A 27,266-nucleotide genomic window follows, 5' to 3' on the forward strand; every position below is an offset into this window, starting at 1 on the left:
TTCAAGTGTGCACACAGCCTCGGTAACACTGAGAAAAAGAGCTGCTGACTAAGCTTGCCAGCCACGGGTTTGCCTTCAACTGATGGCAAAGAAATTAGTATCACGGAGATAGCTGAGACCTGGGGGAATATCTTCTCTGGTAGAAGAACATTAAACATTTCTCCAGCAAGAACGGCTCTCAGGGCAGTCAACTCCATCTATCCAACAACCGTTCAAATAAATACCCGGGTGACTGTGTGATTCAAGCCCTGGAAATCTGAATGGCAATTAAAGGGGAGGGTACTGTACCTGTTCCTTCTGGAGTTTTATCAGCATTACTAGGGACTGACGGTTTTTGAAGCCAGCTGGATGCCTCTATTTCCTGGTTGTGCTCATTTGTTACACACCTTACGCAACTCCTTTTTGATATGAGATGAATGATAAACAGCATCAAACTTTCTCATTTCATTTTGTGAGCATAACTTAACAACAAGATGCTTTAAAAACAAGATTCTGACTACGATCTTACGTGTCAGAATTGCACAGCTCGATACGCTTTTCCAGACCCTGGGCGGCAAACATCGTGATCTGATCCCCTTCCTGCAGCAAGCCTTTTTTCCTACAAAGAGGAAAGATGTGAGCGCCAATGGTTTTGAAAAAAATTGAGACTGTTGACTGAGTTACAGAGCTCCCCATCACGGGAATGTCAGTCTTCTGTCCTTATCACTATTTTTGGATGGCACCTGAGCTTGGAGTTGTTTTTCTGAGATTCTTGCTTTGTCCTGCACTGTTCTTTGAGTGTAAAAAAGAATGTAGGCCTGGGTTTTGCACACCTCCTCCACGCTACATACATTCAGTTTGGAGTCATTGCAGTGGACCCAAAAACCTAGGAATCAAAGTGAGAAAGAGCACATTAGTAAGGGAGGCATCATTCCATCTGAATGAATTTTGGAACTGTTCATAGGAAACACCCACAGAGAAAAAGGGCGATGTAAGAGAAAAGGCACCTCTATCTTTTTGCCTACAGATGCTTTGGAAAGGAGTTTCTAGTCTGGAAAACATTTTGATCATTTCTGTGCTGTTAGCAGAGTTTATAAATACCAAATCATAATTTAACCAATTGTATATTATAGCCCAAAGGCTCAATTAGGAAAATAAAAATTCCCTGGAGACAGCCAATTTGTACCTCTTTCTCTACAAGTCAGAAGGCAGAGTCAATGCTAATTCAGCTGCAGAAAGAGACTGCTGGAAATTCACAAAAACCCTGCGGATGTTATTAATGAACAGTTCCTGTCCAGTTTCAAAACACTTTCTGTTTATCTCATCATCCCAAGGATACTGAGAAAAGACACCCAGCTGGAGCAGCTCCACGGAGTTACATTGCAAGAGAAAATGAAGCATTCATGCTGTTAACAGCAAGCAATAAAAGGCATCCCAAAGGACTGCAAAGCAAAGAGCAGCAATCTGTGGCTTTATGGAAAAAAAAATAAAGAAAGCATGCTACTAGCAATACATTCTGGGAAACAAGTACAAATTTCAGGAAACTTGATTCTGAACAACTTTGATCATAAAGCTTTACAAAGCAGTACATCTATGGAATAAAACATGAGTTTCTTGAATTTGTTTCCCCCGTAATAAGGCACACGCACCTCCCTCTGTGTTGTAGCAATATGCTGTGTAGTGTCCTGAGCCAAACCCTTTCCCGTGATGCATCACCACAGCGGAGAGGTCATAGACAAAGGTCTCTTTGTCAAGAGAGGAGAGGGAGTCCCTGCAGCAGTAAGGTTCCATGTTTAATACCTGGTCAAAGAGGACATGGACCCCAATCTTCTCACGGTGATTACGTTCAGACCACCTGCAAACACAAGGGCACGAATCAAAGACTCGGGATCCTGCTTCGACAGTGGTACAGGGCTGCGGGGAGATGCACACACAGGCAGCCACTGCTGAACAACTCTGAAGAGCTCTCCTTGCTAGGGTCAAGTACGCATCATATAATTTTTTCCTTCTGTTTTCGCTCTAACATCTTTTGAATACAACTGATTCTGTCACTGATGCCCACTTGTTATTTGTGTTGTGGTTTAGGCTGGGCTGGCCACTAAACGAAGGTCAAACCAGGACAATTTGTTAGGATATTGTTGAGATTTACAACAGCCAAACACAAAGAAAGTCGAACATCTACAGTGACAGTCAAAACAGCATTTAAAATACTCAGTTATATAAACACCACACACTTCAACTTTCCAAAAAGACAGCGGCAAATCACTTGCCTGACACCATGCAGTGTGTGTCTCACTCACCTGAATCGTTTAAGGTGCAGTCGGAGGACCTGAGGTAGTCTGTAGATCATTAACTGCTTTTTAGCTTCACTCAGAACAAGAGGTTTAGGAGAAGACTTCCGCCGTTTGCCTACCAAAAAAAAAAAAATTTTAAAAAAAAAATCAAGGCAAAGATTTTTAGGATAGAATTAATCTTCAGAAGGGGAAGAGCACATTCACATGCACTCAGGACGGACGCGCAAGTAAACATTTCTTCACAGAGCAGGAAATTCTCTAGGATTAAAACTTGCACGTTTAAAAATACTTAACCTTTTTCACTTTGGTGAGGCTCATAATCACACAATCAGTTATCGCCTTCAAGCTGCTCATGCTGATATTTTGCTCTCAGAAATACACCACGAATATCAAGACAGAGCTAGTGCCAAAGACATCTAGGGCTGTAGCACTTTCAACAGGTGAACTACCAGCATACAAATAATACTATTTGACATCGTATTCTGTTAAAATACTATTTGATCTGCTTATTATATCACTGAAGCTTGCAGTAGCAAGCTTCACTAGCTCAAGAATATTAATACAGGTCAGCAGAAAATGCTTCCAGCAAGGTTCCAGCTCTCACAGGGGCTCTGCCTGCCCAAGAACGTAAAACAACTGCTGAACCGAAACCGGAGAAGAGGAAAAAAGGTTTCCCTTCCCAGGGATTACTCTTTCCAGGACGCTGAACATACGACTATACCAGGAGAAAGACAGGTGGCTTTTGGAGCTTCCAATAAGGAATGTACCTGTTAATTAGATTTCTGCACCTCACTGCACCAGTTCAGAACAGATGGGTTGCTCCTCCTCCATCACGTCTGACAAGCAGTGTCCCCAATAGTTTTTGGCACCTAGATGCAGGCTGCTTGCCTTTCCCTGACTTTTCTCAGCTGGTTAATGTTTCCTTAGCCATTTAACTCTGAAGTAACTGTTAAAATTTGAGCTTTCACAGAGAATCAAAGAAAACGGAGTTAAGACAAAGCTGTACTCATCCATATCGACGCTTTGTGAACATTATCTGTGAATCAGAATCTGTTCAAATTATATTTGGCTTTGTTTCAAGAACATCTAGTTAACGATTATTTCCTAACGCTTGGTGAAGATGTTTGGTAACAGACTTGCAAGTTGATATAGAACAGATCCCGACAAATATTTGCTATTTCAGCTGCTTAGTTGCAATGTAAGTCAAATTATTGGCATTTTCCTCCCAAGGGGATGAACATTTGCCATAAATACCTGCATGAAAAAAATTTCAAATCCAGCTTATCAGAGTAGCTGAACTGCATGATTATACACAAGGCTAAAATTATTTTCAGGCATATAATGACCTTACACTCAGACCTACTACAGGAAAGAAGAAGTCATCTTCTAGCTGAGCGCAGCAAAGCATGTGCATTCATATAACAGGTAATACATTAAGCTGAGACTCCCAGAATAATATCAGTTCATTGCTCCTTGACAAAATGCCTACAGAGAGATGGAAACTCTAACCTGGCAGCAGACTTTGAGAACTCCGCATTTGTGATTTCTGGCTAAAGGATTCAATCAAGAACAAGCAGCATATAGATGACTTGTTATAAAAGCTTTCCTGCCCTGCAGAGATGAGCAAGCCATAGGGGATAACGTTCCTTTTTTTATCTCTAAATCCAACGCCTTTTTCCCCCCCAAATTCTTGAAGTTGCCTTTTGCTCCAATGTGAGCTGTGAGAGCAGTTCTGAACAGGGTCATATTAAACCCTTAGCAAATTGTGCTGCTGAATGGCAGAGATGAGAGAAAAATGACATATCAGATCCAAACCAGCGCCCAAAGGAGCAGAAGCCAACAGGAGGAAACAAAACAGCAGAAGCAGTGAGGAAGAACACACTTTTCCTATACATATAGGCCACAATACATGTTTTAAGACACACGAAACACGCATCAGAAACCCCTCACTCAGAAAAACAGACGGTGCCTCTAACTGCAAAGACAGCGGCAGGATCCGACTTACTGTTGCACTGGTCGCATGCATAAATCCTCCCTTCCAGAGCTTCCGTCTCGGTGAACTTGGCCAACATTTCCGTCAGCATGCACTCTGTCTGGTTAACAGGGACGATGCCTTTCTCGATAGAGTGATAGCGCTCGGGGAATTCCAGGGAAAGATCCCAAAAGGGCTCAACAGTGTTGGATTTGTAGTTGCATGTTATGCAGGTGACCTGGGAATGAAATGTGTATACACAAATGAAGTTATGTACGCCTGCAGACTGGCATTTACATTCACAGCTAAAGAGCAAGTTTATGCCCCAAAGGCAGTGCAGTTTCACAGACACAGAGATGACCTGTGAGTGAAGAGAAACACCGCTTATTTCCAGTCTGAAAGCTAAGTCTATCTTGAGCAAATAATTTAAACTATTTTCTCAATTGTCAAAAAAAGGAGACAATATTGACCTTTATGGGATTGACTTCCTCAGATAAACACCACTAAAGGTATAATACAATTCACAGTTGGGTAACAAGTACTTTGGATCTGTTTTTTACTAGAAAAAGTACACGTTTGCATTTATCACGCAATCTTCCTTCCATAGTTTCTCTACTTTCCTTGCATATGTCGAAGTGTATAATTCCTTCAATGTTTCACCTGCTAACTACATAAAAATTATTCATGAACAGAGCATGAAAGCACACATTTCAGATGCACGTTTTCTTACATCGTCCCAGAGTATTATAAATAAGAACAGCAGAAAAGTTTTCAATTACACTCAGAGGCAGAAAGTGAGAACACAAGGAGGTAACAAAACCAGAAAGCAGGTCTGGTCAGACTGTTACTGTGAGAATCATCCACCAAAACCGAGTTTCCAACCTTGCAGCTTCATCCACTGAAGGCACCAGTAACTTTAAGATGGATTCGTAGCCAGCAGACAGGGAAAGAAGACTTATGTGCGTAGAGGGGTTTGAAATTAAATACAGTACACGTACACAAGAGTTACATAAGTAGAATAAATAGCTCAGCAAGTTATTTATAGTGTATCATGGTATCAGATAAATTAAACTCGTCTGTGAACATCTTCACACTGTTAACAGAGACCTGCCACTGAATCTAGAGCACACACCACCTTCCAGTGTCAAGAGACAACCGAACAAAGAGCTTTTAGTTAAGAAGTCCACAAGAAGTTCATGCACTGCAGAGTTGGTTCAAATGAACCATGACTTCAAGCATCCTTTCCTTGAAAAGCCAAAGCTTTAACTTGAAAAATACACCGTTTAATCTTTAACGTGCACCTAAGTTCTTATGAGTGGTAAGCTTAGTAAGACTGGCACGGAGAAGGACGATATAAATAGTAATGAGAATGCACACAGACCACTTTGTGGTCTGATCTTGCAAACCCTTGAGTGTCAAGTTATGCACATGTTTCGTTTCTCCTGGAAAGCAAAGGTAGTTGAGGACTTTCAAAACACACTGGGCTCTCAGGGTTTGCCTTGTGGGGAATAATACGTTTCAGACAAGGGAACAGCACAGGAATAAGAGACCAAGCACCGTGACAGGCACTTTCAGCTCCTACAGAAACACATGTTAAGCATGCTCAGTATCTGTAGATGATTTTCAAATGCCTGCAAAAAAAAAAAAAAAATTATGATCACAGACAGCTTATTCTTTGTAGCACCAGATGACTGCCCTCACTGTCCTTTACCATATTCTTTCTGGCCACAGAAACAAACCCAGGAAGGGACAAAATAAATTACAAAGACACTTTAAAAACACAGTAAAAACTTGTGCAGATTTCATTCTGAAGTGGCAACTGAATTTACAATACACGTGACAAGTATTAAAAATGCTGACAACCTGCACAGCAACCCAACAGATTTCTTTCTCAGGAGGCACTCCTAAGCAACTCCTCTTGTGTACCTGGTGGCTCCTCAATAAACAAGAGCCTCTGCTCCTTGGTGTGAACGACTCCAACTGATTTCCGTGCCAAAAGCAGATGCGTACCTGACTAAGCAACTGCCCGTGAAAGATGGTGTTCACCACCTTCAGGACCTGCTTGGTGAGCTTCCTCTGGGAGAAAGGGATGAGGATCCTGCGCTTCGTTCCTTCCGACTCCAGCTCCTGCTGTACTTTATCCAACAACTCGCAGAGAAATTCCTGAGCGTCCTGCTGATCGTACCCTCGAAACGCCGGGATCAGACTCCACACAGAGTGCAGCATGGCGAAGGGGGACACCAGCGCCCACTTGCCAGACCACATCACTCTGAAGAGGGTGTGCAATTCGTGACAGAGGGAGATGTGCTTTGAACTCGGTTCCTTGGGCTGTATTAGTTCTAAACTCCTGCTTATTGAGGAGCCACCATTTAAGCCAGCTGGCAAGCTCTGCGTGCCATATGATCCCACTTTGTCAGTCTTCCCCGACTCATTAGCAGCAGACCCATTTGCCAATTTGCCAGGCATCCTAGACTTCCCATTCACAGTTTTGGCTAAGAGTTCTTCTGTTTCACAGAGATCAAGTGTCAAAAAACATTCTCTGAATTTCTGGAGGTGACTTAGCACTTGCAGAATAGAATTCATATAACATGTGTTTCCCAGGTTCCTTAGACCCGTTACCCCGGGAGTCATCAGAGGCTTACGCCGGATGGAATAAAACTGTTTGAATCTGCTGCTCTGCATCTGCCTTGAGGTAGGGGAAGCAGCCGCCACCTCCCTAAATTTCCTTGGAATCAAGTTCTCTCTGTGCACGTGAGACAACAGCCTTGCGCTCTTCCGTGGAGGAGTGTTTGCCAACTCCTCCAGGAGCTGTCTCTTCATCTCCTGCCGCCGCTGCCTAGCTGCCTCCTTCTTTTTCTCCAACTCCTCCATTTGTTTCTTTTGTTTTAATTTTAGCTGGCCTCTAGAGCTCTTATCAAACCAGGTCCGCAATGCCTTCGCAAGCAAGGACTGGCGCCTGTGCCAGAGAGCTGTAAGCATCTGAGATTGTCCCTGAGGGCTCCTTTGATGGCTGCACATGTCCTCTCCCAAAGCCATTGATCGCAATGTCCTGCCACTTCTTGTTGACGGATCATGTTTTTGACTTTTAATTGCTGACAGAGAACTTCTCAGCAATTTCAAATCACCCTCTGGGTTATCATTCAAGACATAATCTTCACAAAGGTAACAAAAGACATACAGATCATTAACTTCCATTGCCAACGGATGCCTGGTTTCTTCAAAGTGTTTAAGTGCATGCTCCTCGATGTACCTCCCACAGGCTACGTGGGAGCACTTCAGACAAGCCCAGATTGATTCAGTCGTCTGGCAGTCCACGCAGTGCCACTTCTGGGGGTTCAGGATAGAGTGGTCCTGGGCGAGTCGTAGCCGCCCAACATGTTTGCATCTATCCATGTCTTACAGAAATCTTCGCTGCTTTGACCTTGGAAGGCAAAAAATGAGAGGAAAGGATCTTAGAGCCACTATACATACTTAAAATGGTCTCTTTTGTACCTATAAAAACACAGATGTCGCGTCTTGTCAATCCCAACTGCCATTTTCCTTCAACCAACTACATTATTTCTGCGTGCAGTTTTTTTTTAAAAGCAGTTTTTAGTACCAGCAAAAGATATTGGATTGACAAGGTCTACAGAATAAAACTGTCTATCTGTCTACTAAGGACAGCCCAGACAGCTGCCAGCATGCCTTACCCAACCTGAATGGCTCGCTTCCAAGAAGAAAAAGATTAATTCAGTCCACACACACACGTTTGATCTTTAGCTGCCCTCTTGAAATTGATACATACAAAATGAATTTGGAATTGGAATGCATGTCATCAGGAACTAGACTGAGGTTACCAACTTCTTGCAGAAGCCACAAAAATATCAGATAATTGTCATAACCAGAACATTTGCAAGTGTGCAGGCTTTACATTCTAGCCTCGAATTCTCTGATTTCCCACAGCCTCCCAAACATTACAATGTTTAAAAAAAATTAGTAGGGAAAACAAATGAAATGTGTAACACCACGTTATAGTAAGCCTAAAGAACAGCTGCATGTGTATATGTTTGCATGAGCACACATAAACAGAAAAAGCAACTGATTTACTAAATTACTATGTTGTAAGTGAAGAGAAATCAAAGCAGGGATACTAGAACTAGGAGGCGCAAAAAGCTTTTGCTCTATATCCTTCATCCACATGCTTTATAAAAGATACTCAGCCGTAGAAAGGGCACAACTAAAACACCGCGTGCCAGCACTGTGATTTCTTTTGTACAGTCCCTCCAACGCTCCCATCCAAGTGAAAGAGATCAGGGTGCAGAAACAGCCCCCAGACCCGCTGCTCACGCTACTCACGGAGTCATGTTTACACATCCTTTCCTCCGCCACGCAGCATCCAGGGCGCGGAACATCCCCATTTCAGCCAAAGGAGTCTTGGCGGTTCTTCGAGAATTTAATTACTACTTAAGTCTTCATTGTAAGGCAGCACAGCTTCAAAGCCCTAGAGAGAGAATATTCTTGTGATGCACATAAACAAAGTAAGAACGCTGGCAGGGTTGCTTTTGAACACGATTAATCCTCTCAGTGCAAGAGCCACTGCAGAGAACACATTTATTATAGAGAACAGAATTATCTGGAAGTCAAAGGATGAACGCGCCTAGGAACCCAAATACTTCGATGTTAAGAAACGTCACATGGAGGAGGCACTCTGGAATTTCATTTTTCTGCTTTCATTTTCTGATAATCTATAAATCTGCTGATCACATGTAGCCTCTTCATCACAAGTCTTTTGTAGTGGATGACCCAACATATGGCAGAGAAAAAAAATCTGAGTAAAAAAACACGGAGCAAAAACGTGCACCTCCTGTGATCACTTCAATTTTGGCTGCTTTGGTAACTTGGTGAAAGAAGGGGGGAGGAGACTGGGAAAAAGAAAAAAAAAAATCTATCCTGAATTAAATTTCATTTCTAGATGATTTTTCAAACAATAAAAACCAAGTAATGAATAGTTGTCAAGTGTGAACTGCAACAAAATAAGAATTACACAGGAAAGAAAAACAGGAAAAACCTGCATTTTGCCAAAGGCAGAAAAGACTGTAAAAACGTATCTGTTGCAATAATCGAAGAAAGACTAAATTAACTTGCTTACGCATCTACGACTACAGTACTTGCAATACAACACGAAGTAGTGATAGGTGGGACAGCTGTAATAGGCACAAAGTGGTTACAGATGTCACAGAGAGTGTCAGGTCTGGCATACGGAATATTTAGTTAAAAAAAATCATTTTACAAGGGGCAAAGTTTAACATAACGAAGGCCACGGCATACTTTCCCAAAGCTTTAGGACAGGTATTGAACAGTTGCCTCAATTGATATGCAGAAAACCTATCTGACCAGGCTAAGAAAACATATTTTTAGTGGCCCCCAAATTATGCAAATTTACTTTAATTACTATCTTTTCCCAGTGACATCGCTGCTAAAGACGGAATCTGTTAAAGAAAAATCAAAGCTCTTCTATTCTTTAACTCTTCTCGACTCCAGATTAAAGCACAAATGGCCACTTCAGAATTCATCTCCACGGAGTGATTCTGCATTTTCTAAATAACCGTTTTCGTCATTTATTTAAAACGGTTCAAAAATCCGCTCCACCTCTCCTTTGGGCCGTGTTCATTCACTCACAAATCCTAGGATCTGGAAAGACACTTTTGGAAATCCTGCATTAAACAAAGGACTGATTTGTTTTCCTCCTTCCGAGTTGGAAACATCCCTTCCCACCTTCCTCTCACCTTCCTCCCTGACCTTTTTTCCCCCCTCTTTCTTCTCTTTTTTTCTGCTCAGGTCTTGATAGAAAATTGCGGAATAATCCCGTCTAGCCTTGGTAAGACCAAGTGGCATAGATTCCAGCTTGAAAGAGTATAGACACTATGGTAACATTGACAGCCTTCATTTACATAAAAGAATACTAATTATGTTGTATCATCAACATCTGTGATTCTGCTCACTGCCATATGCGACAGTGTTGGGAATTTAACCCTTGAGTCTCGCCAGCACAGCCGAGATTTGTACCGTGTAACAAAAACCGGGCCTTATACATACAATTTTCAAGAGACCGATTAAACGGCTGCCAAGCGCCGTCGCTCACCAGCTCTGCAAGGACTCGGGACATAATATTTTCAAAGAGCACTGAAATTATCTTCAATTTCCAAGGAAAAAGAAACAATGCTGATGTGTTGCTAGTTTCAGCTGGGTAACAGGCTACAAGGAAATCAATCACACACCAGATACAGTGCATTAAAGAATCATGTTTAACAATGAAGTAGGCTGTCAGTATATAAATTACAAGCCTTTTGTCAACTGCTTTTGCTTTTCCTGTGTGGGCCAGCAAGATTTCCTGTTTGAAAAAGGAAAGAGAATTTAACAACGCTGGTCAGTTAACAAAGCAGCTCTGTTACACCTTAATTCAGTAATTCCCAGCACAAAAGCATCTTTGATGCCGCATGCGATATTCCCCACCTGTTTCTCTTTAGGTATCTATGGATACTTCCTGTGCAAATCTGAGCCCTAATACCATATACATTCGGCTGCTCTGCAAATTAGGAATAAACGGTGTTTATTTAACCCAAACTGCTCAAATAATACGACTTTTCAACTTCCTCAAATGAGATCCGATTTTCCTCGGTGTGGTTTTGGTGTCCAAGCTGCCTGCACAGCATCTTCCCGGCTGTGCAGCCCCTGCCATGCACCACGCTTTGGGATTTCTCCAATTAAACACGCCTGTTACCGACTCACATTTTTGACCCCTTTCCACGAAAAAAAATAAAAATAAAAAAACCTGGCGCTCTCACATTGCGCAACACACGTACTAAAGGCAGCTGGAGTGTCTGCAGGTTCAGCTCTGCCATCCCACACGCAAACAGACTATTAAATAAGTCACTGAAAGACACGCGCAGGACTAAGAACAAAATTTGTTCCTCTCTTGTCCACAGGTAAACAAATAGCTTGCCACAACCTACTAGCAAGAACAAAAAGAACACGCTAACAGGAGAAATTACAAAGCTCTGATTAAAGGGAAACCCAAGGATGAGTCAGAGCCTGTAAACAGTCGCACAAGGGGAAAAACAAACCTTGCAAAGATCACTGAGCTGGAGCTACTTAAGATACTGCAACAACTGAGCACAAATTTATGCGGTTGATGTGACAGCCTAGGACAAGCCACAAGCAACAAGAGAGTTTAATGATGGAGAATTAACACCTTACATTTTAAGGTCTTGGAAACAAACTGAACTCTTCTCTTGGCAATTACAGTATATCAGGTTTACTTGTTGGTTTTACAACTTTTTCCCATCAAGGCAGATCTCATTTTAAGAACTATCTATAAACTTGTCCTTTCTCATCTACTTAGATCTTTTCTTTTCCAGAGAAGGGGTGGGCGAAGGAAAGGAGGGGAGGAGGAACAATTTAATTGCTCTGCATGGAGAAGAGGTACCAGAAGAAGCATGGAGCTGCACTGCAATACAACTAAACGTAGAGTTAAAACACAAATAAAATAATAGGAAATAAAAGGAAAACAGGGACACTAGTTGAACCAGTAATGTTTTAGGGACAATTTGAAAAGTTCTCTCCTTGCAAATCACTTACAGTATTTAAACACCGGGTCAAACCCTACTTTCTTTTCCTGCATGGCTCATAATCCTGGAAAAACTTATGGCAAGATGCTCTAGCAGCTTCAAGAACCAAATGCAGCAGAAACAATTTGGCTCTTGACCCTAAAAGAGTGTTAAAATAAAACATATGACTTTATTATGTTTCTTTGTGCCATTGTTAGACATTTGGAAACTGATTAAAGACATCTGTACAGATCTGTTGACACTCGCTACTTTCTTTTTCTAAATAAATGTGCACAAAGCAGAAAGAAAAGGGAAAAAAAAAAGGTCAGGAGAGATGCTAGATGTTTAGCCTTGGAAACTAGATGCATCCTTCATTTGTCTAAGAGTTGATGCCAGAACAAATAAGAGTCTTCAGAACTGCCACAAACTCCTTTAGCTGCAGTCTGGAAATCATCTTCAAGGACAGGTGTGAAGCTCAGACTTCATTCATTCATCCCTCTCCCGGGAGCCGCAAAAGTGAAACACAGCAGCATTTCACCAGTCCACCGGGAATTGGTACCGCATTAGATAAAGCACATTTGCCTTTTTTTTTCCCCCTTCTCATTTTGTTTTAAAACAGCGTAAGAAAAAAGTATCCTTTGATATTCTTGGTTTCCATCAAAACTATATATCCTACACGAATATATACTGCGTTTGACCAAATAGGTTTAAAAATCTTGGATGCAAAAACCCAAGCACCTTCCACTCTCCCCCCTAATTAACAATTTTTTACTTGTAATTCCAGAGTAGAATTTCTAGCCTGCTGCAAATACTCAAAAATGCAAGTAAGCAGGCAAGAGGCATAATACATATCTAAAAATTGCATACAACTACTCAAAAACTTTATTCCGCCAATTATTTTAACCTACCCATTTGTGAGGAACCAATTATTCAACCAGATGTCTAATGAAAACATGTAATCTGAGCTGCGCCGAAGATGGTGAAAAAAATTTCCTGCTCAAGACATTCGTGTTCCTCTGCTAGCAAGAGCCGCCCGTGTACATACTCATAGCAAAATCCTGTTTTTGCTTCTCAAAGCCACTAGCAGTGACACTATTTCAAACAGGAAAAACTCATGTAATTGATATTCCAATAGAGAAAAGGAATTAGCGTCACCACCGTGTCACCTGAGCCAGTATCCTCTGTCCGTACAAAGTCGCTGCATGGTCCAGAACTGCTCACTCAGAAACGAGAGCAAGGAAAACACCCAGGAAAACACGCAAAAAGCTCTTTTTGCTTCTTTTTCTCCAAAGAGCCACCAGCTTGCCTGGACAGGAATGGGTTTCTCCCTTGACTCCTCTAGTTCGAACCCTGCTGGTTTTAGACTTTCAAATTGCATCTCCAAAGAGTAACAATAGCCCTAGAGATTTTTTCAATTATTCTGAAAGCATATTTTCTTGAAAACTGTCAGCGTTATATCTTACGATTGCTGGATTCCCTCTATCCAGGATGACACACAATCAACTTAGTTGCAGGGAAATTAACACAGCTGACAAAGAAAAAAAAAAGGAAAACATGGGAGGAAGAGTTACGGATGATTCAGGATTTGGTGTTTCTTTGAAAAGGCAAGCAAAGCAATGAATTAAATAGCTACTGTGAATACACAGATAAACAACAATTTGGAAGACAGACAGACAAATAGACTTGAGCTGTGACAGCAGAAGTGGTCACCGATCCCACCTCCCTCCTGGCCAGCCTCGAGCATCAACCTCCTCACTCAGCCAGAGCGCTGAAACACAGAAATCCCCCACCTGAACCCAAAGCTTACGGAATTCTGACACATCCCCCCATGGGTGCCTGGAAGGCGGCCGGTGTCCTACAGGAGTCATGACAAGCCGAAGGACTTTGGCTGGTTTCAGTCGTACAGGAGCTGGAGGACCCCACACCCCACCACCCTGTTCGATTCCGCAGCTATAATCACAAGAGAGCTTGACGGAAATGTGACTTTCCTGCCAACTTCCACAGCGAGTTCTATTTTATTAACTCCTTTAAGTTAATTATAACTATGTCAATGTTAAACTGTTTCTGTGAGCTCACGCTGTGCTGTAAAAGTTTGCTCTAGGCTCAAAGCGGGAATCTCGGGAATCAGTTTTCAAAGAAATATTCAGTCATTGAAAACAAAACAAAACAAACCCAACAAAAAACCCAAACCAACCCCAAAAGCCCAAAAACCCCAAAGCACTCAAAAGCATGAGGATTGAGAAAATCCTATTTCCTGCGCTGGCATCCTCGGTGGGAATAAATATGACTTCTGCAGGACTTCATTCTCTGAATCATCTTGGGAAGCTAACGTTGGCGGATATTGGTCCATATCTGATTTTAGAGCACAACAAAGAGCACTGACACTATGATGTACTGAGTACAATTAGCTTCAAACATTTCATACTCCACAGCAAAAAGTACAAGGCTCCAGGGCGCCCCAATTTGTCCCTAATACCAACCCACCCACAAAAACTGATCGTCCTCCCTATGAAGTTCAGTTCACGTAGTTGTAGGGGGAGAACTGAGAGAAGAGAAGCGTTTGCTTCATGTTTTACATCAGCTGACAGACGTCAATGTCCCAAACCTTCCCAATCAGAGATGGTTTTTATATATTTATATTTACAGCTACTATCTGTTAACAATCTAACCAAGTCAATCATACAAACGGCTAAAGCTGAATTCAGTGCTCAGGAAATGAAGCTCCAGGGAAAGAGCAAGGCTGAAGAAAACCTCTTTTTCCTAAAACTCTGGAATTTTGAGTACTTTAGAAAAAAGTTTTAACATCTCTGACACTGTTTTAAATATGACTGACATACTTAAATCTAAGGCCTCACAAACTGAAATGTGCTGTTAACTTGTCTATACTGATCAAAACTGAAAAGAATGCGAAATGGTCCCCATTCCAGACTAGTCAATGCCTGGACCAGATAAAATACTTATTCTGCCTTTTTTTGTGGTTACAGCTTACTGTGCTTGGTGAACTGGTTTAGCTATACTACCCAAAACAACCTTTCTGCAGATATAGGCTCTCTTTACCAGAGAGGCTTGCTGGCACACTCTACGAAGTTAGAAAAGACACCAAAATCCTTTTGTTTGGTTAGAATAAATTTATGACTAAAACAAAAGACTTCACACTGCTTGCGTCCTCAAAGAGCAATAATTCATACTTTCTACAGGCCAACAAATAGTTGCAAATGTGCATGTGTCTTCTATCCACAGTCCTTCCCAATAAAGATCCGCTTAAACTAGAGACAGTTCAGCATTCACTAGGAACGGATCTGGCAGTTCATGGTTTGAAAATAATCACGGAAAAGCAAAGAGAAGGTGAATTTCTTTGGTTCACAAAGTGTTTTAATACAGCCCTCCGTAGAAACTACCTATTCTGTTATTTACACTGCCATTCAAATTCTCCACCCGTACAAGTTTAAACTTGGAAGTTTTTAAAATTTAAAATATTTTAAAGATGAAATATGAATATTCTTATTAAACCAAACTCACGCTGTTTCTTGTGTAGGGCAAGACATGAATTAAAGTGACTAAAACCTCAGGCAATGCCCCCAGCTACCTGTATTTTCAATTTTCACCTTTTGAAATTAGCTTTAACAATAGCTTTTCAAGGTGTAATACAACCAATAATATTTATTCTTTAGGGTCACTGTAAGACAAACAAACAAAAAACGACACATGTCCTACAGTTCCCTGAAAACGTGGAAAGTTGCTATATAATGGCCCTGTATCTTAAAAAGCATTATTAAAATGCTATATACTTCTGGAAGTTAATGTTTCTTCATTTATTGCAACACATAAATTTCCCCCCTCCCCTTTCTTTTCATAGGCTTCTGAGGTTTTATTTTCGGTTTGGCTTTTTGAAGTGTTAATAAGCTGGGAAACACGATATGGATACGCTGTTTAAAAGAGGCACTCACTTTACATTAAAACAATTCACAGTATTTTCCTCTAGCCCTAGTGAACCAGTCCAAAAGGGAAAGAGTCAATGCTGTAATTCCACTGGTACTTACATCTGTAGAAGCCTGAAGCAATCATAGCAAATACATACAATTTGAATTATCAGAATCAAACATGAAAAAATGTTTTGCATTAGAACAATCTGAAAGTAGATGCTAACTGCCCAATATAAAGTAGTAACTTCACTTTATGAGTCAAGCAACCAGCTTTATCGAATTCATGAATTACCAACAAATTCTATTTCCATAGTTGCAACAACACCAGAGTGTGACGTAGTGTTTTAAAGTTTTCTACATATTTGACCCCGATCATCGCCTCTGAAAGCCTCCCTGCCAGAGCAGATGCTAACAGAGCTTTAAGGGGTGCAAAATCAGCAGCACCGACTCCGAGTCGAGAGAACTACATTGATTTTCACCATTTGGAAATTCAGTTTTTTACGCCCCGCCATCCCCAAACTGTCGAGATTCATACCAAAAACTGATGTTTTTTTGCTTCCTTTCACACTTACCACTGCCCAATTCAGCAAGTATTCAACTTTAGTGAGACTGCTCAAATGGATAGAGTACGTGCTTACGTATTCGGGGGTCAGGACCTGCGCACAAGTGAACAAGGCAGTTTAAGAATAATTAACAAGGTACAAGTTAAACAAAGCACGCCATGTTATATTTCAACGTGGCCTAATAAAGCAGGAATAGAGGAGATAAACAGCCATTCTCTTGTGTCCCCACTTTCCCTACCTTATTTTTCCTTTTAATCACGGCCTACTACAATGCAGCCAAAACCCTACATTTTTCAGAGTGCAGAAAGCATTATTTCTTTTGAGCATGATCTTTAAGCATTATTTTTCACATTCAGTGTTTATCACATTTATCCCCAATTGCCACATGAACAGTACATTCAGAGTGGAGGTTCACAGCAATAGTTCAGACATTATATATTAAAAACACTAAAAACCACACGCTCGACCTTTGATAGGGAAAAATTCCATGCACTTTCCACCCGCCTTCACAATAACATCAACAAAATTAAACAGAACTTTCCGCTGCTGGCAAAGCACTTCATTAGCAAGGTCAGAACCGGTTACGTTTTAACCTATAGTGCCTTGTTCCGTTCCCCCATCATTTGCAAAACCGGATTATTTTTGTATTAAAAGACAGGCAATTTTAATCCACCAAACCAAAGCCAAAGCCCTTCGTTGCACAGGTACGGGGTGAAGTTTTCCAGCTCTGGCACATCAGAGAATCCTCTGGGTGCTGCTCACGCACGCAAACCCGACGGCTGCAGCAGAGATCAATTGAACAGCCCCGGTATTCAGCAGCAGACTAACAGCCTCTTCGAGAATCTCTTTGTGATAGACACAAAGACGGATTATACCAGAGAGTGAATACTTGGTAAGTTATGGGTAGTCCTCTGCCGTTCTTCCTCCCCCATTTTAATTCATATTCATCTTGGCAAAATCTTAGACAGACTATTAACTAATCTAAAACAACATCACAGCTGATACAACATATAAAGCAATCAGTCAAATGAACATGTCAGTGCCATCTACTGAAGCAATAAAGAACAAGACAACCCCAGCAGGCTGTGGCTTATTATCTTCACAGCCATAATGAATAGGCAAATAGTATTAAATATAAGTACCGTATTCCACGGTCACATTTTGCTATGTTTTAAGCATGAAAGGTGCCTTCGATACCTTTGAGGAGCAGAGATTACACTAAGACGAAAATAACGAAGGGTTTCGACACACCTCTCCATCATTTTCTTTTCCTTCACTTGCCAATCAGCTACTATAAGGTCTTTTAAAACCCCAAGCGAGTGAAACAGAGCAGCAGCTAGAACATTTTCTACGGGTTTTAATAAATGCTGCTAACGGGTAAATGGAGGAAATCGGAGTGACCAATTTATCCAAATGAAGCAAGGACTTCCGATTTTTTATTTCTCTAAGCAACAAAGCACATAAAAGAGCCCAAGATGCTGTATTTATTTGTACGGCACCCATAAGCATATTCACGTCCCTGTACGGGAGGGTGCTGCAAACGATCCGACCCAGCCTTCACTCGGACTGCTGGGCTCGGCCAAGGTCTTCTCCGTTTTCTTGTCAACAAAGAATTAGACAGAAAGATTTACACGTCCTCTTGCTCTGCTCAACTGATGTGACTGTTTTGTGCTTGGAAAAAAAATCTATACCGCAAACCCTCCTCTCCCTGGGTGTGCAAAAGGGGACCGAAAGCAGCATTAAAAGCTAAGAAGTGTATTTTCCATCTCAGCCTTCCCTAAGCCCAGCTGACACACAAGGTTCAGGCCTCTGTTTTCTGGTACATAAGGAACAATTTCACTTGCTCAAATGCACCTTCTTTTTTCCCCTTTCCTGATGGAATTATTCCTAATTTGCATATTATGAATCCTGTTCTGGCTGAAATCCTTTTCTACAAATTACAGGCAATATCTGAGTAATGCCTTTGTCCTCACCACAACACAGCGACGTAACAGAATGAGGTAGGAAATGGGAACCCGATTTGCAAAATATCAGGTTGTTAATCTTCTTTAAGAACTGAAGATCAACTTGGGCCTGATTCTGTAGCATCTGTTATTTTAATAAATTATCCTACTAAGAGGTTAGAGTTCATCACATCAATTTGTCTTGAGATGAAGTGACAAGACAAGGAAAGAAAAGAGGGAGAGGAGGATTTGGTTTTGACGCCACGACATGGTGCCTCAAAAAGCTGTTCCTAAAACCTTCCGATTTTATAAACAGAATATTATGTTCCTTCTTCACTGACTCACTCATTTCCACAGTGTCCAGAACAGGAGGTCGGGCAGCCACGCCACCAAACTATCCTGAAAAGTTCAGAAGAAGAGCAGTGCAAATTTCAGAGCAGAATTTTTCAGTCTACTTTTGAAAAACACTCGCTATTTTCATTCTCTACAATGTATATTACATTTTCTCAAAATAAACTAACTCTTGTGAGAAGGATCTTCATCCTTGCTTTCATTCAGGTGAATTAACTATTCTTAGTTAAATAGATTTGCTTCTAGTCTTAGTCTGATGACAGATTAACTCATGACTGGTAGGATTATAGACTTACCTCTGGAACTAAATCACTTTTGAATCTGAGTTATAGCTATTAGTTCTTTAAAGCTTAGCTGAACAGCTTTTAGTACCTCCTTTGTATTTTTGAAAGAATGATTAAACATCATTAAATCCAAGCTAAGGGCTTTCTCACAACTCCAGTGAATAAACAGTTAGCTGAAGTAACTTTTTTTTTTTCCAAAAAAAGCAGAACAGCAGAGCTCCAAATGTTTTTTTTTTTCAGAATAATTAATACTATTCTAAGCCTAGAATACTTGTCCTTAAAATTAAAGCATGTTTTTCACATCTATGTGGTTTTTAAGCACCTAAAAAAACCTTTGTTCTCCACGGAGAGAAAAAGCTATCCTGATCAACCTGCTCCTTTGAATGCAGTGTGGCACTTCTTAATCGCTCCAGCTGCAGAAGACACAACTAATCCTACAGAGACAGAAAGCGAAGCTCTCCCGTACAGCAACCAGCTCATGACTCCTCTCTACTGAGGACATCGAGCATACCTTTAAGCGTGCCTCATTTTTACATGAAATATGAAATATTCCAAACACGACACCAAAAAATTCCATGCCATCAGCAAGCAGAAGCAGCCACTAAGCAGGTATCTAAAGTCACCCTTTCAACGTCCTCCTCCTCCTCCTGACATTCCTCTCGCCAGGATTAGTAAGGAAAGCGAGGAGCAGTCCTTCCCCATACTTTTGTATCTTGGCAGAGGATGGAGATCCAAGGGAGCCAGCTTGGTTCAACGAGCTGCCTTAATTCATTGCTTTTGCCTTCTATGTTTCCATAAGAGGAAACGTGGATGGTACAGTGAGGAGTCAAAAAGTTTCCCCTTGGAAGCAAAAACAAAACTACCCTGTAACTACTGACGAAGGTCACTGGATGGAAGAGCTGGAGGCATCACTCCTCTAAGAGCGTGATGCTGGAATTAAGTGGTTTAGTCGCACCCTGACAGCTACAGGCAGCAGATCTCCCAGGCCTCCAAGGCCAAGCACCCAAGCAGCGATCTACATGCCCATCAGACGATGGGGGTTTTCTTTCTCAGTAGCACACAATCCACGTTTCGGTTAATTCACCATTAAGTATCCCTCTGGCTCATACTAAGCCAGCTGCAATCTCCGAATTAGAACATATCACTTTTCACTCTTTGTTAATGATTGGAAAACCCCTGAGCATCCAAAAGCGGATCGTGTTGTCCAGTTCTAGCAACACATCTATAGACAGACACAGGCACGCAAATATATAGACATACAGTCTGTTTAATTCAATCCTTAGATCCCTCCCACCACCCAGAAAACTGCTGTCAAGCATAAAAAACCCCACAGTGAACATAAATGCAAACTACAATCAGTCAAAAAAGATGTCAGCTCCTCATTTCACTAAGTGACACAAATCTGCACGGGCGGCGTGGGGGGGGGCATTCATGCCAAACTGTATTTGCTAAAGTTTAGTGTATGAAAATAATTATTTGTTCTGATCGACTACAGGTCAATATTTATGCAGATAACACTCAAGCTAGAAGTCAGCCGCAAATCTCTGTCATTTTCTTCATACACAAGGCACTTGTTATTCAGCTAGAACACATTTAATATGCAACATAATGTGAAATTCTAAACTGTCTAAAATTAGTGGGGAAAGTTTGCTTCAGCACCAGGCAAAAGACAAACCGGGTCCCATCACGCCAAAAGAAGGAAAGGATTTCATATAAAATCCAGTTTTGCTGTTTGAAGAAAAGGAAAGCACATTTGTCACAAACTTATTGGAACAGAGTCAGGCTTAGAGACACTGATTCCTTCCAGCCAAGCAGGGAACAAAGCTGTAGCAGCACAGAAATACAAGCCAGCACTAACTGCCCTTCCTAGGATACTCTTTTAGTATTTCTAGCTAAAAGCTACTTATCACTTCATCTGCGTCCCCACCTAGCCAGGCTGCAAAGACCCTCCTTCCGTACCGTTTCTTATTTAAAGTTCAAAAACCTCGAATTGTCTTCAGAGGCTTTTCATAGCATGAGAGAGGGGGACAGAATGTAATTATAGGACAGTATTTCTTAATCAAATCTAAGCCGCCCACTGAAAGTGAATGGGAAAATATGGTTGCAAGGCAATGCTTCTCAATCAAGTGGACGGATTTGCCTTTCAGAGTGAATAAGGGAATGGAGCTGTGGTCACCATTTCTTAATCAGCTCAGCTGATGTCCTATAGAAGGTCTCAATGGAAGAACACAGCTGTGGCCCATAACTCTTGACTTGATCTTCCATGGTTTGACTAAAAAGCCTGAAAAGAACATAAATGCACTAAAGCTTTTCTCCATTAAATTGGTTCTTTCAAAACCGCCACTGGCTTCACTCAGAGGGGGGAAAAAAAAAAGAAGTTTCTTTTTCAGTACGCCTGGTTAGAGGTTGAGTGTAAAAGTTTTCGTGATATATACTACACACCGAAGTATACTATAATAGACCAAACTATTATTTTGTTTTAAAGACCAAGATGGACCATGTTATTTAGTAATTCCAACCTCCTGTGGGGATTCCTGTGTCTGAGTATGTGGGTTTTGCTTTGGCTAAAGCACCCTTTTGCATTTCAGTTAGCAAAGTTACAAAACACCGAAAAAGCATCTCCTTAGTCAGGACTTTTTTTTGAAAGAGTACATTTGTCATGACTGACATGTTACACAAGATACATTTCAAATGCACTCATACTAACTTTGAGCTGTCAGATCCGCGTATCCCAGTTTTCTGTCTTCATTTGCAAATGCGGCTGAATTACGCAGCCAAGGCAGCGAGACAAGAAAGCGAGCGTGCGCTCCGTGGGGAGGAACAAGGAAAAAAGCTCCTGGTTTTCAGATAGCTGCCTGGATTTTTCTTCTACTTTCTCAGTAAAGTTCTTAAGAGGACAGACTTATCAGTGAATTACGTTATAATTACCTAATTAAAGGAACTTCTCTAGGGAGCCTTCTTTAAAAAAATCTCAAGGTATGCCCCAACAAGTTTGCCATTTTCTGAGAGATTTCATACTGGTCTTTGTAATGTATTGGAGGTGTAACAGTTAATGTGCGCTCGTTACCACCCAATAAGCAAAAAGCTAATTAACAACACTTAGCACAAAGCAGCCAAGTTTATTTTTTTCTACCTGTCTTATGTCCACTAAAGGTACTAGCTCCCTTCTCAACACTGTTGCAAAAAGGGATTTTTTTTTCCTTTCAAAACCAGCAGAACGCAGTGCAACAGAATGCGCATTTTAATTTGCATTTTCCTCAATACACTATGATATGAATTACTGCAAATGTACAAATAATTAGCTCTAGACCACTTAGAAATTATTTCCCTATGACACTGGCAAAGGACAGGATCTCCACGTCCATTTTTACCTTCTCTCCCCTCACTCCCACTTTAATCTTTTTTGTTTCAGTGGCATGTTATAGCTGCTCCATGGCTCTGCAGCCAGTTACGAGATGAAGCCTGCACGCTGGGGCTGTAATTCAATGGCTCGCAAGCCACATACGACTTAACAGCCGCGCATGAGCCATCTTTGATCTAAAGTCTAATAAAAACAAAAGTGAAGAGCGTTAGCGTCAGTATACACGGAGATATGAAAAAACAACCGAGACTATAAATCGGATTTTAAAATGGTAGCGGTTTCTGTTAAACAATTTGTTGAATTTGCTTAGTACACTCCAAAGCAATGATTCGTTAAGGGTTTCGCGCTAACGAGGATGGTCTTCCATTCACTGACGTTGAAGGGAGGGGGAGCTTTTTTCTATACAACCTACCCGCATCAACTCAACAGCCTGTTCATTGTGGTGAAGTGTTTAGGAAAGGTGAAGTGTTTATACACTGAGCAATTAACCACAGGCTGCTGAGACAAGAACATCTCCCAAGGTTTCATTCCCCGAAGGAAAAAAAACAAACAAACAAAACAACAACAAAACCAACCCTTGATGAAGTATTCAAGGTGAAACCCACAAAGGTTGCTAAACAAAGTGAGAAACTTCCAGTGTATCTCATCTGCTGGAGAGGATTCCTGCAGAAAATAAAGGATCGGGGGGATCTTTCAGAGCACGTCCCACCGCGCAGCTCAGAGGGAGCTGTCGCCAGAGCCACCTCGTCTTCCTTTTCCCCCATTCCATCTGAATTGCTGCGCCCAGTTACAGGCAGTTTTCAAACCATCTATCTTAGTATCTCTCTATTCATTTCTAATGAACAGTTTTAAAACAAAAACCTTAGTTTTGTTTTGACTCAGAGCTGAGGTCAACTTCATAAATGCTTTTACACTTCCCCAAAACAAAAACTACATGTGAAAGAATTCACACGTACCTTATAAGAGAGAAGCTGAATTTGGTAGTATTTCCACTTGTTAGCTAGTCTAAATCTATCCACTAACATCTTCTAAGGGCTGAGAAAACACTAAAATTTCACTTTATGAGTTCCAGCAGAAGTCCTAAGAAATTTCAGTATAAAAATAACTAATGAAAGAAAAAAAGAGGCCTATAAAAATAGAGTCTTAAAAGACGTATTCAGTAATTTATACCACCTTTGCCACTAGAGAAAGTGCTTCTTGTCACTTGTTCTCAGATACCGAGACAAAACAATAACTACTTTTAAAAAAACCCAATTAACAAGTGAGTGAGTTTTAACACTGAAGAAAACAACCTGCAACGTCAGATGTGGACACAGAGCTGCAAACAAGGAATCACCAAGCCAAGGATTACGATTAGTCGCAAGAAATCCACTGCAGCAAGAAACTGCACTCGAGGCTTTCACACCCAGAAGCAGAGAGGCGATATACTCAGCTAAACGTGCCCCCTTTTTTTCCCCCCGTCAGCAGCATTCCCATGATTAACAGTACAACACATGAAAGATAGATGCTTTGCTGTTTCCCTTCGAGTTTACCAATCCAAATACTAATCAGCCCAAGCGCTGTTTCATTTTGCAAGGCGCAGCACATGAGGCTTATTCACAATTTCTCCATTCTTACAGGCCTCCAGCACGTCTTGTCAACCACAGGGCTTTGTACCATATGCAATCTGAAATCTACGCAGGAACTGTGGCGACAGATTCTTTACTAACGATCGTTGGACACAAAACAGCTAAATAAATCCCCAATTTTGACTTACTAGCTGTAACACTCCATAAACCGTTACATATGTGACCATTGTTAAGCCCTGCTCCTGAATAAGCAAAATTCTTTGTAACAAACAGAACTTGCACAAGACCAAGAACTATTCCAGACCTGAAAAGCTGCCAACTTCAAAACGCCCTTTTTACTTTAAATCAGCTTATATTAATAGGAAGAATGATTAGGGGAAAAATAAACAAGCGTTTACTGTTGCAGCCTCGTGTTTGAAAGCACGCCTAGCTCAGAGACATCAAATGCTGATCATGTTTGGCACATAATTTTCAAATATTTGCGCCTAGAATATTTTTGAAGCGATTAAAAACCACACCGAATGCTTTTGCTGCTCCCCTCCGCTTTTTTTTTTTTTTTTTTTAAACCATACCAACTCATTTGAGGATGGTAAAACAACAGCCACCCCCACGTGTAGCTGCCAAAGGCAGAGCAGCAGAAATTCGGCACAAACCTTCTCACGTCCCAGCCGTGCGTTGCCTTTTCTTGAGGAGCAGCTCAGATCTCCACCAACAGCCCCTTTCCTCCCCCTCCCCGACACCTTATTTTTGCTTCTGGCCCCATCTCCCTATCATCCCTTTTAACCTGCTCCGTATTTTTTCCCCTTGCCTTCGCACGAGAACGGCCGACGCTACTTCAGAAGCTCCCGCCGAAGTCAGTCAGAGTTTTGCCCGTGCTGAGGAACCAGCAGCGCCCATCGCATCTTTCCCCGCGCGCTCCTCGGGTTCCAGCTAACATCTTCTCCGAAGCAGCAGGATATAAAAGGACCACCAAATCCTGCAACATTTCGCACCAGACGAGCTCAGCGACTTCCAGAGCTCTTTCCCTGATTAAAAGTGCATGTGTAGCTCTGAAAAGTAAAGACACTTTCCCCCCCTGCTATATATATTTCAAAATAACCGGGTGCTTTCACCACGTCTGTCGATATTCCCAGTATTCCCCCCCTGACTGTACCTGGCGATCGGGAGCCGTCCTGACACACAGCTCGCACCGCTTTTTCCTACGAACAATTGCACGTAACACGATTAGCGGGCGCGTTTCCTAAAATTAGCAGCTTTTCTAAAATTGACTCCTGTCTGCCGGGGCTCACGCGTGTAGGCAGCTATTTCTGAGCATTTGCGGGGGGGTGGGGGGACGGGGACACACCAACTGCCGCGACCCCCTCAGCTTCGAATTGTCTTTGAAACGGGATTTTAAAGCCCGCTGTGCTCCCTGAGGTGGGTGCTCGCCATTGAGACACCTCAACCCAAAACGCGCCCCCCCCCCGCCGTTAACTTTCTTGTTTACCACAAACCCCACAGCTTTTTGTTAAGGAAACACGAATCAGCACCGATTTTCCTCATTTTTACCCCTCTCCAAGCGCAGCACGGGGGTTGCCGGGGAGCGGGTTCGGGGCGCTCTCCCCTCCCTCAGGCCACGACCCCCCCGGCGGCGGGACGCGCTGTGCCCCCGCCCGGCCGGCAGGGGGCGGTAGAGCCCGGCCCCCTCTGAGGCGCCGCCGGGAGGGGCCGGTACCGGGGGGGTGATGGTGTCGGTACCGGGTTTGGGGGTGGTTTGAGGTGGGGTGTGTCGCTCCCGCCCCCCCCTCGCCTCAACAAAGGGAAAGTTGCGGGGCTCCCGCCCGCAGACAAAGACTCCCGCGCCCCACAACCGCACTGGGGGGGGAACACGGGACACCCTTTGGGGTGGGGGGGGCACCTTTCAGCACCCTCCTCACAGCAGGGTGTCTCCCCTCTCTCAGCCGCTCTCCTCCCTCGGGGGGGGGTATCGCGACCCCCCCCCTTCCCTCCCCACCGGCCCCTTTATTTACCGCCATCATCAGCACGCGCGAGCTGTCACCCAGCGCGAGACGCCCCAACGGCCGCCGGCCACGCCCACTCCCCGCCCATTGGCCGCCCGCCGCGCCCCGCCCCGCCGTTGGCTGGAGAGCACGCCACACAGCGCTCGCGCCTTCCTTCAGCCCCCCCAGCCCCGCTCCCCATTCAGCGCCGCTGCTTACGCCAATTCCGTAGAGGGGAGCCTGGCGCTAACGGCGCGGCCGGCGCAACCGATGGACGTCGTTTGCGCAGTCTATGCCGCAGCAGAAAGAGTTCTGGCGCAGCTTAAGAGCTCTGCGTAGCCGCTAGGGAGAGCTCTTCAATGGCTTACGGTCGCGTAGCGGGAGTGCAGCGCCGAGGGGCGGGGACTCCCCGGGCCCGGCCCTGCACGGTGACGTACCGGGCTTTGTGAATCCCAGGCTGAAGTTCGGTTGAGTCACAGGAGGGTAAATAAGGATGTTTCGGAGACAAAGAGACTCTTAAAGGGGCAGCGCGGGAGGTGGCGAGTTCCCGCTGGGCCCCTGAGGTGGCTGTCTGGGGTGGAAGATACCCCACGGGGCCCCTGAGGTGATGGGGGGACCCTGAAGTGATGGGCGGGCCCCCCCAACAACGCTTCTGAGGTGACAGGGTCCCTGAGGTGATGGGGAGGGGGCACCCCACAGGGCCTCTGAGGTGATGGGGACCTTGAGGTGACAGAGGTGGGCACCCCATGGGGCCCCTGAGGTGACAGGGGAGGCCCCCGGAGGTGACAGGGATGCTGAGGTGGTGGAGGTGGGCACCCCACGGGGTCAGACAGCACTGATGGCACACAGACAAGGGCCCCCCAAGCTGTACTGGCCCTTGCCAGAGGTCCCTTGAAGGCCCCTAGGTCACACGCTCATCGCTCATCGCCACAGCGCAGGAGCCATGAGGGGATAGAAACGTGTTTTGCCAGAGACAAAGCGACATAAACATTGAGGCCAGGGGAGAATCCTGTCCCCAGCAAGGGACAGCCAGACTCAGGAGTCACCCGCACCCACTGGGATAACTCACGTTTTTGCAGCCTGCAGGAGGAACCATCGGGGACCTGCCCAGGAGCAGCGAGTCTTGCAGCACTGAGCCTGGGCAAAGCTGCAAGCAAGCAGTCACAGACCACGCCGCACTGATGACGCAAAGCACAGGTCAGCAGTGTCACAAACACAATTCCTCTGCACAGGGACAAAGTGTTCCCCTCCATCCTTGTCCCAGTAAGTTTAGAGGCAAAGCACTGCAATTTACTGCGACAGGTGGGAGCCTGCTTGCTTCTGCCATGGCACAAGGACACTCCACAGCCTTGTGGCCTCCTTGTGAGCTCCTTCACCAGCCAGCCTTCCCACAAATTCCACTTCCTGCGAGCTTTATTGTCCTTTCTCAACACCTTCCCTTTTTGACCAGTGCCTGCTCTGTT

General features: G+C 43.2%; 1 protein-coding gene across 9 annotated transcripts in view; it reads right to left on the reverse strand.

Moving 5' to 3' along the window:
- Positions 1-674: 674 nt before the first annotated feature.
- The window catches only part of USP49 (ubiquitin specific peptidase 49), a 29,757-nt gene continuing 3,165 nt past the window's right edge, over positions 675-27,266 (reverse strand). The window contains exons 1-9 of one of the 9 annotated variants that reach the window (XM_054180985.1): positions 26,023-26,141; positions 24,978-25,023; positions 16,327-16,410; positions 8,581-8,725; positions 6,256-7,666; positions 4,279-4,483; positions 2,280-2,388; positions 1,629-1,834; positions 675-865 (exon numbers count right to left, since the gene is read on the reverse strand). In XM_054180985.1, the coding sequence (XP_054036960.1) occupies positions 675-865; positions 1,629-1,834; positions 2,280-2,388; positions 4,279-4,483; positions 6,256-7,638 (2,094 nt within the window). In that variant the 5' untranslated portion in view covers positions 7,639-7,666; positions 8,581-8,725; positions 16,327-16,410; positions 24,978-25,023; positions 26,023-26,141. Of the gene's footprint in view, positions 866-1,628; positions 1,835-2,279; positions 2,389-4,278; positions 4,484-6,255; positions 7,667-8,580; positions 8,726-13,638; positions 13,744-16,326; positions 16,411-24,977; positions 25,024-25,833; positions 25,884-26,022; positions 26,150-27,266 lie in introns of those variants that run through there. The other 8 variants (XM_054180986.1, XM_054180983.1, XM_054180992.1 and 5 more) reach the window with 8 other exon arrangements.

The sequence above is a fragment of the Rissa tridactyla genome, chromosome 21 (assembly GCF_028500815.1).
Source record: "Rissa tridactyla isolate bRisTri1 chromosome 21, bRisTri1.patW.cur.20221130, whole genome shotgun sequence".
Lineage (NCBI taxonomy): Eukaryota > Metazoa > Chordata > Aves > Charadriiformes > Laridae > Rissa > Rissa tridactyla.